Genomic DNA, 13364 nt, shown 5'->3' with positions numbered 1-13364 from the left:
ATTTATATGCACAAGTGTGTGACCTATCAGATTTATTTATATGGAAAGTGTGTATGTTTAACTCGATGGGTATGTGTGTGCGCATAAGTGGTCCAAAAACTACTAGTCTAAAATTAAAATCTGGGTTTTTTAAATGTCTCTAATTAGAGAGGGGAGGACTGGAGCCTATTTTGAGAAATGTGGCCATGCACGCCCTTCCCATATGTTTGCGCACAGGCTGACACTCACATACGCACATACACACAAACACAATACACAATTTGGAGAGGAAGGTCCCCTACTTCAAGTTGGTCTTATTAGACAATTCATCGGGTTCTGCTAACAGGAACTGTCTACCAAAAGCGCTTCTATACACAATTTATTAAAGCCGAGAAACCAGTGAACTCTAAAGACATAAACAAGTAGCTGCCACAAATATTAACAGTCAGGCAACACAAGCTGAAATAAAACCACTTTACTGTAAAGCTGCAATAAATTAGTGCAATATTTATAGTCAAAGACTCGTCAAGACAAACCAAATTGGAAAGTTTATGGCTGCAGAGCAGGAACACAATAGTCAGTTTAATCACTGTCTAAAGTGTTTTTATACTTTTAATGAGGCAATTTAGTGAATTTAGCCATTTGAGACAGTGAGTGGAATGTGGTGTATGCCTGTTAACATTGTCTCATTGTTCTGTCTCATAACCAGCCTCTGTTTTCTGCTTCTCAGCAAAGACTGCTGGGAAATCAGGCCGCGTTTACAAAGGCTTGGCTAAAATCTTTCTGCCCCAGATACTGAGTGCCTTTAGAGGCATCTGTGAGAAGGTTGTATGTTTTTTTTTTTCTTTTCTTTTCTGTGTAGCTGTAACGCTTTCTCAAATGACAATCAATGCCTAACTCGGATTTACCAACGTTTCAACACCAGAGGTTACCGCAATGTATTAAATAATCAAAAGGCATGTGTAATAAAAACTGGTAGACCAGCATTCTTTCCAAAGAATGATTTGATTTCAGCTGAAGGACTACATATTCATACTGCATCTTTAAATGGTGGTTAATCCATCAACAAGATTTTAATCAAGGGTTATTGCTTTATGTCACAACTTGTTCAATCTATTTGACTGCAGAAAGAGCAACGGATAAAACAATTCAAGTGACAGACTTTTAGTTTGTTGCGGGTTCGTGTAATAGTGTACTCAACAATACAACGGTTTCAAGTTATGATGAAGATGAGTTGCTGGTTGGTTTTACATACTTGAATACCTTTGCTAAAGATACAAAAACACACTAACAGCATCTCTATTTTTACTTAACAATTTCTTTCTTGGGAAAAAAAATGTGGTCACATGGAGTTACCTCGGGACAAAGCTGGGTTTGCGATTTCCCACTACTTGCAGTTTTTATCTTTCCATCTAAATCCCCATCCACATACAGTATAAAGCACTTCACTTGTTTTCCATCCCTTTGCTCCTGACAGCTAAGTGCAAGTGAACATTACAAGCTCTGGCTGTACAGGTAATCGCAGGTTGAGCGTGCAACACCCTCAGCTTCTGGGTGACAACTTTCTATCATAAGGCAATTGCACAGGTTGCCTGGTGGTGGTCGTGGTGGTGGGTGGGGGTGGGGAGGGGCAACCTGTGTCCAGACAATCATGGTATAACTCAGATTGACTGCAGACAGATTGGCAAAGGTTTGCTAATAACTGCAATCTAATTTATAAATGCATACAGATTGCCGGCACATTGCAATCGATCTGAGAGTGAGTGCCACTTTGTGACGTTTCTCTTTGCAATAGGGGGCTCGATTCAGCTGGTTGTTGCAATAATTTGGTCGTGCTTCCATCTCCAACCAGTTTTTGCTAGTGCGACTCTATCAATGGGGCAACATCCAGTTACCAACTTGTACTGCATCTATTGACAATAGTCCTTCCTCTGCTCTGGAGATCTGCAGCAAGCAAAAGGGCCACTCCAACCTGAAGAACTTAAGTGAAGAACACTGATCTCACTGAGGCTGCAGAGCAGAACAAGGACTACCATCTGCAATCCATTCGTAGGATGGACTGCTGATTACATTGCTTTATTGTTTGCCACACTGTGGCAGTTAAAAATATTTTCAGAGGTGCAACCTATAAACAATGTTCAGCATGCATGTGCCTCCATCTGAGCATGCTGATGCACATACATGACTAACAAAAGGAAACCCAGAAGCTTTCCTTGCCTTCAGTTTCTGCAGATTCATGTGTTAATTTTGTGTTAGTTATATCAGTGATGGGAACATAGACTAAAGTGGACATGGCTTCATGATTTTACCTCTTAATAGTTGTGCTTACATCCGGATTGGTGTTAAAATCGTACGACCCATTTCTAACCCTCTGAACCGTTACGTCAGCCTCTTTTATTGACGTCACTGTTCTTGTTCATTCTGTGCTTTCTGTAGTTGCTTCAGTAAATTTGTGCTGCTCTGCCCACCCTCTAAAACTGAAAGTGTAAGTGCATTATTCATACTGACAAACACACGTTACTGTAGGTGAATACTTTGCATAAAGCTCTTTAATGCCAAAGTAAACAATAAGTAACTTGAAAGTATCCCAGGATTTACTGAAATTCAGAAGATGACTGCACTGCATTGCCATAAATTAGTTCTCAAGAATAAGTATATCAGAAAGACACTCTCACACACACGCAAGCCACAGGCATTCCCACTACAGACACCCATTATCTCCGTCCCATGTGTTGTCGACCCAGAGCAGGAACTTTGGGGGCCGCTGTGGTCAGACACAGGGAGCGGGAAGTTAGCGCTGGCAAAGAAAAGTCAAAGTCAGGCATTTTTGGAGTAAGATAAGAAGAGAGCGGCAAGAAAGGAAAAACTAAAATAACAAAAAGCCACTTGGGGGTATGAGATTACTATGACAACACACCGGTGTTTTTGCCAAGTTTTGAAATACTGCAGCCATTTAATCAACAAACACAACAAGGTGATAAGTGAAATGCACATTCATCAACCAAGCAGGCGGGCGGTTGCAGTACAGAACAGTAACAGTGCAAAGCATCCTTCTCTGCTTATGTTACCTTGACCTGCAGGGTCTCAATAAAATCCGAGGCTTGTGTGGCACAGGCAGGTGCTGCAGCTGCAGTATAAAACTCTGAGTATCCAGTGTCAGGCCTTTGTTTGCTTTTTTGATTTATTGCTGACCACAGCCACACCTAACATGTGCAGAGGGGAGTCTGCTCCCCCTCCTCTCAACACCTTTGCCCACATAAATAAACTCTATCGCTGCAGAATGCCCAGCCAGCACTCTCTCTCTCTCTCTCTCTCTCTCTCCTTCTGCTATTGGAACTTTCCCTGATGATAAGATGATGGTTTGGGATGTTTTGTAGGCACACTCCTATCTGACAAACACTGACTCACAAACCGATCATAAACCACCGACACATCTGCTGGCCCTTTGGTATCTGTCCTCCCATTCACCACAAGTGAGAGCCCAATGATGTGACTCAGAAAATAAAACAGTGATTAAAGGCACACAGATTAATACTACAGGCAGTCAATGATACTACTGAGGTGAGTTGGCTTTGAGAAAACAGACACTCAGACGGCATAGCAGATGGAGTAAATGATATCAGGCTGCATGATGGTCAACTAAACAGAGCCAAAAATGAAAAGACCCAAGCCAGATGAATGTGGGGTTAAGGGGGGAAAAAAAGGGTGTCCTCTCCATCAGAGTCTTTTTCAGTGGCATACATCATCTACAAGATCAAGAAAAAAACTCGGTTGTAGAAATAGTTTGGAAAATAGGTTTTCATTTGCTTTCTTGCTGAGAGTTAAATTGACTGACATTGAGAGACGGCCAGCTGTTTTCCTCTGTTTCCAGTTTTTATGCTGAAGTGTTGTCTGCTAGCTGTAGCTCCACTTTTGTGTACAGAGTGGTGTAATTATTGTGTGTCCTTGTGTAACAATGACCTGACCTCAGTTTGCGCAGGACAAAGGACAAAAAAAAATGTCAGTGTGACCTATAACTTATCAGGGGGAGAAAATATCCACTGGACTTTGAACTTGTTGCAAGAATGTGACAGTATATGTGATATGTGCGCATAAGTTTGCATCTCAGTTTTGAGTAACGTCTCCAACACTGGTGTTACAACTGTTAATTTACAACCACGATAAAAATATTGTTGCCCTAGCTGGAATATTTTTATCTGAAACCCTTGACTGCCATTTAGCCACACTGACATACTGGGCTCAAGTTCAAACATGCAGAGAGCAACTGCAGCTGTCTTGGATGGCAGCGGGATTGGGGTGGGGTGGGGCTTCGGGCCAAGGATGGGCATGCTGACCCCCACTCTGAGCATCTGAGTCCACTCGCTCAGGCTGGCATCCACTGAGCCACAGCCATCACTCACTGATGATGATGACAACAAAATACGCCAGAGGAGGAGAACAGCTTTGACTCGGGTACAAACCACAAGCTATGAAGCACCAGCACATTCACACATGAACTGCCACTGTAAGTTCTCTTCATTTGTCTGTTATCCATTAAAAAACTAAAGCAAACACAGCTGCCACTACACTGCACTGATTTTCCTTTGTGTGTTTCTGGGCTATAGCATGAATCTGTAGTATACGTATCCATCTTCAAGCGTGGATCATCCCCAAAATAAAACAAAGTTATCTAATGTTATATATCGGGGTGGCCAACTCCAGGCCTCGAGAGCCGGCGTCCTGCAGGTTTTAGATGTGTCCCTGATCCAACACACCTGAATCAAATGGCTGAATTACCTCCTCAGTATGCAGTCAAGTTCTCCAGAGTCCTGCTAATGACTTCTATATGTGATTCAGGTGTGTTGGATCAGGGACACATCTAAAACCTGTGGGACACCGGCTCTCGAGGCCTGGAGTTGGCCACCCCTGTTATATATGTTCTTTGTTTCAACACAGATACCTCAAATTTGGATATATCTGCCAGCTGACGATCTGTGAGACATCCTTATATCTAATGAACGCTTCCTTCTGCTAAGTTGTGCCCCAAAGCCTCTCACTTTCGTTATTGTTAGGGCCATTTTTGTCTTGTCTCTTCGTACACACCACTGTATGCCCCTTCATTTCATCCAACAAGAAAGAAGGTTTCTTCCTATTAAAAGGGAGTTTTTTTCTTCCCACTGTCACCAAGTGCTTGCTCATAGGGGGTTGTTTTGACTGTTGGGTTTTCTCTGGAACTATTGTGGGGTCTTTACCTTACAGTATGAAGCGCCTTGAGGTGACTGTTTGTTGTGATTTGGTGCTATATAAATAAAATTGACTGTTTGTTGTGATTTGGTGCCATATAAATAAAATTGAATTGAACTGAATTAAATTAACATAATTGGAAAGGTTTTCACTAACCATTTTGACATGATAAAGTTTGCCTTTGGGAAACAGGAGCTGCTGGAATTACGTCTATGTAGATATTCCATTTAAAAACATTTGCAACAGTTGTGATCAATCACATTGTTACAAAACACGGCAAAACATGGCTGTCTTCCACTACCTGTCTTTAACTTTATTAAATTTTTTTTTCTTCTTTTTTTTTAGCAAAATGCCACAGCTGTTGTTCAATCATATACAAAAACAACTAACCTCTCAGTTTGGAACTTTGAGCACCAGAGCCTGACCAGTTTATCAGAGGGCAAATATTTCTGGAGGTCTTTGGCACAACTTCACCTGCTTCCAAGGGTCTAGAGAGGTTAAAGCTCCAGCAACATTTGCAATATAAAGAACAGCTTTATTACTTTACATTTTTATTACTATTACATTTCAGCCTGTGGCCTTCTGATGACACTGATGAAGGCCACAAGCTGAAACATGTTGTCAAGACAATATTAGCTATTTGCATTTATAACAGCAACTAAATGAAGATTTAAAAAAATAACTAAGAGATGGGAGAAACACCCTTCATCCATGTTATGAGCAATGACGTTGCATAGTTTATCTACCAGAGGGTACTCTGCAACTTCCTTGTTGGCAACACTTGCTTGGAACACCACAAAAACACAGCAACCAGCGGATCCAAGCAGAGTCAGTATAAACCAGTAAATAAACAAAGAAAAAAAGAAATAATCTGCAGATGTATTCAAATCACCAAATATCAGCATCGGTCTTAAAAATAACCTACATTGGCCGGGCTCTACAGCTCACAGGATTGTGCAGTAGTTCTATGAAGTCTCCAGTGTTGACAGGTATTTAAAAACAGTGTATTTACACTCCAACCATTCAGAGTAGGTAGGGTTTTTCTTCCCCTTGTCCATTCCCACAGTATGGACGTCTTAGCTTTGCTGAGAATCTCCTCTAGCCACTGAGCCTTTTTTTTTTCTGCCAATTCTCTCATTTTCTTTTAGGTTTTTTGGGCGACATAGAACTGGGGACAGACTGACATGCCCATGCTGTCTCTGAGTGTTTCCATGAATTACTGCCAAAGTCACTAGGCTAGAACAGACATATGAACAATATCACCTTGTTCCATGTGGCATCCCCAGCAGATGTTTGAATGACTCAGTCCTGCCCTATTAATTCAAACATCTGTCCAATAGAGTCTGATGAGTGCCACTTGAATAGGTTCAGACCTGGCATTAACACTTTCACTGGATCTAGCCCTACCCTAATGTATTTCACTCCTTTCCTTCATGCATCACCTTTAAATCCATTTTCCAAACAGCTTTTAGGACATTGCTAGTACCAGTAAGTCCATTAATGCACTATCTGTAAATGTTTTGACTGGCCAGGAGTGGAACACAACTAAATAAGTTAAGTTTGGAGCATAGAGAAGATTGTGTAGACAAGCTGGTGCCTTTTGAGCTTACTTTAAGGAGACTGTGTCTAAGCTGTAGAAATCTGCAGAAGTCTTTTCAACACAGATTTTAGAGTTCTCTCAGTTCATCCAGTTGAATTATTATGACAGAAACATCCACTCTGCTTTTGATAAAAAACAATATGCCAGTGACATTAGGAAAGTTCTCAGGATTTGGACATCCCTTGGCATTATCACACACAAGAAGATTTCTTTTAAGAAACAAAATCAACAGTTATTAAATTTTGACGAATGAAGCAAAACTGTTTGCACTTTGTCAAAACAAAGTCGCAAGTCCATGTATGTCCTTGAAAGCACCGCCAAGATATGACTGTATAAAAGCTCTTGAAAAATCAAAAATCTGTTTAACAACTTTTGCAAAGCTTGGTATGAAGCTTACAGTATCTTGGGCCTATTCTCATGGAGATTAGAAAGAATGCGGCCTGTGAAATTTTAGTAAACAAACAAACAAATCATTTAGTAAAAAAATCCTGTGACGTAAAAACTGACATTATATGGATCCTTGTTCATCAAACAGCATATGAATACTGGGCACACTGTTCAGAAGTTACAAGCACAAATGCACCTCTAACTCCAAAGAGTTGCTACAGCGGCAGCGGGAGTCCTAAAATTGTAGAGACATCTTGTAGTTTTGCATAATTCTGCTAACAGACAAACAGGCGATGCTGAAAGCATAACCTCCTTGGAAGATATAATATTAGTGACAAGAAACAATGTATTGGAAGTGAAGCTATGTTGCTGCCTTTAGGAGTCCTGCCTCCTCCTCTTCTCCCTCAACCCAGAGCTGAAGATCTGTTAGTCAGAGGATGGGGAGTTTTCAGTCTCCAGGGGCACATCTCTCTGAACTGCCTGCCAAACTTCTCCTCTCTCCTCCATCATCTTTCCTGCTCAGCTTTCTTTCTTTGTTTCCCTCTTCCCACTTATCCTGCTCCTCGTGTTCGACTTTCTTCCCTCGCCTCCTTTTAACCCACGCCATCTTTTCCCACTTTCTCATCAAGAACACTTTTCACTTTCACACCCTTATCTGTTTTACCCTCTCTTCCCATCCACTCCTCTTCCTCTCCCAGTGATCCACCTCCTTTGCAGCCATGCATAATTAGGCCTAAACACAAGCCTGCTCAGGCTCACATCTGGAAGGAGTTTGGACATGGCAGTTTCCTACCAAGACGACTAAATATTTAGGTTGAGAGTTACTGCATGTGGATGAACTCATGATAGAGGCGGTGGGAAGGGGAGAGGAATGGGGAGGTGGAGATATAAAAAAAAATAGAAATAAAGTGGGACAAACGACTGGAGCTCAAGGCAGAAGGCTGAGAATAAACGTATACATCATTAAACTAGCGATAAGTGAGAGTTTACAAAAATGGCACTGTGTATAATTTGACACACAGCAATGTAATCAGATTACAAACACAGACACTGATGAGCCAAAGGAAGAGGTGATAATATTGGGGTGACTGTTTGCTCCTTTATCGCTGGCAGGAGCAACAAACAGCCAACTAATAGTTTTAATAAACAAATCGCTGTTGGGATTTCCCATGAGGCTGAGGGGCCTCAGCTGGAATGTTCACAGGGGCCAGCTGTTGTGAATTACATGTAGCAGCCAGCCCCGGAAGCCCTAGGCCTGGTGTCCTCCAGCCTTTGCCTGCTCAGCACGGAGGAGAGCATTCCTCCAGGCTGCCCCAGAGAGAGGGCAGCAGGGCTGACTCTCAAAACCTCCGATTCTGGACAGGAGGAAAAGTGATGTAAGGCATGGAAAAAGCTCCCCTGCCACACCTGGGTTACTGTCTGCAGTCTCTGAGCGTCTGAGGAATGTCAGGAATAACACGAATATCAACACAACTTCTCACATTCCACATCTGGAGCTAATGTCATGAGCAACAGTGGGAACACAGGCGCTTAAAGGAATCACCGAATCTCCATGAAAACAAACTTTCTAAACAACCAGTATTCCTGGGATATAATGAAAATGGCTGATTCCAAGTGGAATTGTTTTCTCCTGGTAGAGAGCTTTATAAAAGTGGGACAGAATGCAAAGCACATGCACAAAACAACTTAACCAAAATTAGGTGTAGCTTTAGAAGATTATCTTCAGTCACCTCAACCACTGCCATCCAGACCATTTCTCTCTCCTCGGATTTTCAGCAATGTGTTCCCCAGATGTTTATCCTGCCTCTAATAAGCAAGAAACATAAAGCCCTATAAATGGACTGCTGGCTGGCTTTAGCTGTCCCGGGGCATAAATTCCCTCATTTTACCTCATATGCTTTCTCCAGTGGGGCAGTTGAACATGTTTTTTTCCCTGTGACTATGTGCACTTAGCATTTGTCCCGCTGGGTCAGAGTACAGAGACAGTAACACACTGTGGGAATGAGCAATGTCTTCAAAAGACTGAGCAGCTGTGAAGAAAGTGCTGAATTACTGTCCAAAAAATGTGTCACTAATAGATCGGTCGGCCATCAGTCATGGGCGATAGTGTATTTTGGCCAACAATGCGGTGCTTTCAAGTTTGTTCCAAACAGACCACACAAATAACTGCTTTATAATTACAAATATCCAACTATCCTGGGTCATTAGTGCTGTCCAGCTCTCGGCAGATGTTTTTTTTTTCCTCTCTTCAACAGAAGGAGATAGCGAGACAGGGTGTTGCAGCATTTAAGGAGCCGCCCACCAGTAAAGCAAAGACTCAGACATAAAATACTCATAATGTGTTTCTGTTTATTCTAGCTCTGCAAGGCCAAGACAGCTGGGCCATGTGCACGAGCGGTGGTGGTGGGAGAAGAAGGAGCAAGCTGAACATAAGGCGCCTGGCTGAGTCTAATTTAAAGTGACAGAGTTGTGTCAGAGAGGCAGGGCCAGATGATGGCTACAGTCAGCCTGCCCTCTTACCGCTCATGTTAATGCTTTACAGAAAGGCAGTGTTCAGCCCTCTGCTACAGAGTTAAAGTAAATCAAGATGTAAGAGTCTGACCTAACAAGTCTTATTACCACTGAAAGTCAATACAGGTAAAACTAAGGTCATGGGGTCATGAGTGTGTGGCTCTCAGAATACGTAAGCCTTAGAAGACGTTCACATTTTGACTACTTTTTAACAATTAACAATTAAAAGTGACTTTCCTAATCCTACAACACAGATACCCTGTGACTCCTACTTATTTTAACTGTGGGAAAAAGTTATGAAATGCAGACTGATTGGATAATAATTTCCTTTCAAAATGTTTAGGGAACATTACTGAAAAACTATTAGAAAACTTGAGTGACACCAGAGGACATAACTGAGGCCTAATTGTAACAGTGATACAAGTAAGTCAGGCCTAGCCTACAAAAGGCCAGAATGGGAGCCTTCTAATAACAGACTGAATGCATTAGTTTGGATGTTACAGTGAAGCTGTTCCAACTCACAGAGTGACGGTTCTGTTGGGGAGCAAGCTGGCATCCGGAAGTTCAGTCAGCTCCCCCTTGCTGCAGCTGACCCTTGTCCCCCCAGTCTGGACGGTGTGCAGTTTGGAGCGCTCTTCGGTGCAGCTGCAGCCGCTGGTGGAGGCGAGCAGCCCGGGGCAAGCCTGGGAGAGCATCGGCTCGGAGGCAGACAACAGGAGCAGCATCAGTACCAGACGCCCCGGCAGCAGAGAGATGCCAACGCCGGGCGCAAACATTGTCCTTCGGCTGGATCTCACCTCAGCTGCACCCCCGCCTCCAGTCATCCCATGTCTCCACCATGAAGCTTTCAGGGGGTGTAATGTGAGCGAGAAGAAAATAATAATACTGATAATAATAAAATAATAATCAGCTTTTAGGCCTTGAATGAATGGCAAGGTTAGAGGATCCGCTCAACAATGAATACACACCATCCGGTCATTCCAGAAATATTCAGCACCGTTGATTTTCCAAGTGTCCCGTTATGTCATGGCAGCCCAGGCGCACAACTCCCTTAGTGTCCAAATGCTTAATAAATCCAAGAGATGTGTCACCATCCAAACGTGTACAACAGCTAAGAAACACACGCAGTAATCTGTCTCAAAAAGTTGACGGCTGTATTAATCAGCTTTAGAAATATCTTTTTAAATAAGTGGGAGTGAGCAGATTACCGTTATCTCGCTCTCCAAAACTTAATCCAGGGGTTGATGAGATTGACGTCCGAGCAGTCACATCCACAGCCACACTATCATGTATATGAAGACCTAACGGAGAAAAAAAACTTAATTCTTGAACTTTTCTCACTTCTTTCGCAGCTCTTGAAAGTTTTCCTCAGTGTTTTCTCCGGTCCCGAAGGTCTACGTTTCTTTCTCTTACGCGCAACTTGAATTAATTTTAAAAATCGGGAAGGGGGGAGATAACGTTTTGTTCGGATTTATAAGTGAGCTCGCAGCTTCTGTGTAATTCCCAGAATCTAGCGGTTTTGCCTGCTTGCCTCTGTCACACTCAAAATCACTTGGTTACTACCCCAAGTGCGCCCATTCCGTCTTCGTCTGCGCCCTGGTCCCCGCGGTCCTAGCGCATCCGGATCAGCCTGAGAGGAGGTTTCACATGTGACCAGGACGACTCACATTACACACCTTCACCAAAATTCACGACACAGTCTGTTAGGCGTTTTTTATGCATTCGTTTGCCTAAATTCACACACATTTGAGCTGCACGCAAAACTGGGGTAAATCATTATTTAGTAGTTTTCCTTTGTCATTTATCACATTACAACAACAAGACAGCAAATATTCGAACTATAAATTTACAAAGGGAAACATTACAAGTAAGCAACAATGATGACAAACAGCATATTTGCTTTAAATTGAATATTGCTGCTGTTTGGCTGCTTTTTTTTTATTTGATTTTGTTTATTTCGTCCTAAAGGTCTTGATTTCGATGCGTGCCTGCACTGGGAGAGCAAATTAAAATTATGAATGAATGTCGAAAGCCTCCAGCGTATTGTGTGTTTGAGCAGATCAAAGAGTTTTCATTCAATCAACGGGAAGCAGAGGAAACAAAGACTTTTGCAGATACGCTGCAGCAAATGTGATATTGTTACTGCAGGAAGAGTTATAGGAGCAGAGAAGAGTTTGATCTTTAAAATGGGCAGAGAATGAGATGTCATATTGTAGATGATAACTTTATGATTAATAATATCTTTTTGTTTCCAAGTGGCTCCAAGTGCTGTTGCTCTAGGAGTGGCTGGCACAATGAAACACCGTTTCCAGTCTTATCATATTTTAACTATTAGTTTTTCCTCTACTTCTTATTTACTGTTACTCTGAGAGAAAAAAAATACACGTAAAACATCAACTATTTTGTTGAAAGAATGATATTTTACAGAAACATGACATCTCTCCCTTAAACGAATCCTTCCTCGGGCTCTGCTGCTCAGGTTTTTTTTTGGCCTGCGTGTATGGAAAGTTCCCAAAATACGATATTTCTGTTTTAAAAATACTTTTTGATATACGAGAGGCTCAGGAGGATGGAAACCGTGGAGATTCAAATCTGGAGAGCATTTCAAAAATATGAGAAGGTGAAGCAGGAAAGCTTTTGAAATGGGATTTTATGCAATTGGGCTTGACAAGTATTCACTGACATATCCAAACTTCAGGCACCTCAGTCATGCAAGCAGCCTGGTAGTATAATGGTGCACTGTGCTCTGACCCACGCTGTGGACCCCTGGTTTGTTATTCCTGTATGTGATACTGTACGTTGGAGTGGGCTCAGAAAGCCGGTGTAATTATTGAAAGAAAGCACAAGGAGTAGATGGGCGCCTGCTTAGCAGTGAAACAGAGGGCTGTTTATCCAAGCCGTTAAATAAGGCTTCAAGTACAACACCCCCATCCAACTCCACAAGGCCCAAATCTCTCTCATCTGGAGAGCACAGTTTCCATTTTAAAATGTCACGTCCCAAACTGCACATTACATCAAATTGTACTTAATGGCATCCAGACAAACTTTAATGTCGGTCCAACATTCTCTCTCTATGCACTTCACAGTTCCCCCTTCTCCTTATGGCTTAGCAAGCAGTCTCTCCTTCTTCCCTGTTCCACATCTGGACTCCATTCCAGGTGGGGTATTGAGAAAGGGGGAAACAGCACGAAGGTGGAAAGCAGGGAAGACTGAAGGCTCAGAAAAAGTAGAGCTGAGATTGTGTCTTACTGTCGATTTTGGCAGATGTTACACAAACTTTGGGGATGTGTGACAAAGGATGAGAGCTGGTCGATGATTCCCTTTTTGTATGTTTGTCTTCCTCAAATCCCACACTGGTAGATAAATGTGTAAAACAATGGGGTTTTCAGCACAATTAGAGAAACCAGATCCAGTGACTGCTGGGTTTGAGACAAGACTCGGGATTTCTGCCAATGGATAAACAAAAGAAAACTTCCAGCCGGGAAGCAGGCGTCAGGCGACCCGCTGCTGAGTCTTTCTCGATGAGCTCATGACATCTAGTGGTGAGAACAGCAGGACACTCAAAGTCAGTCCGGTTCTGTGCATTCCTGGACGGTTGCTTTTATTTAACATTAAAGAACTTTAAGCCCATTGCTTCGACATTTTTCAATGGGTATTAAACGAC

General features: G+C 42.4%; 1 protein-coding gene across 1 annotated transcript in view; it reads right to left on the bottom strand.

The window, feature by feature from the left end:
* adgra2 (adhesion G protein-coupled receptor A2) overlaps positions 1 to 11273 on the bottom strand; it is a 41561-nt gene extending 30288 nt beyond the window's left edge. Inside the window, exon 1 of the mRNA XM_030738114.1 lies at positions 10223 to 11273. Coding sequence (XP_030593974.1) covers positions 10223 to 10524 — 302 coding nt within the window. The 5' untranslated portion in view covers positions 10525 to 11273. The remainder of the gene's footprint in view (positions 1 to 10222) is intronic.
* Positions 11274 to 13364: the final 2091 nt, after the last annotated feature.

The sequence above is a fragment of the Archocentrus centrarchus genome, chromosome 9 (assembly GCF_007364275.1).
Source record: "Archocentrus centrarchus isolate MPI-CPG fArcCen1 chromosome 9, fArcCen1, whole genome shotgun sequence".
NCBI classification, from domain to species: domain Eukaryota; kingdom Metazoa; phylum Chordata; class Actinopteri; order Cichliformes; family Cichlidae; genus Archocentrus; species Archocentrus centrarchus.
This window is presented reverse-complemented; position numbering and strand designations above follow the sequence as displayed.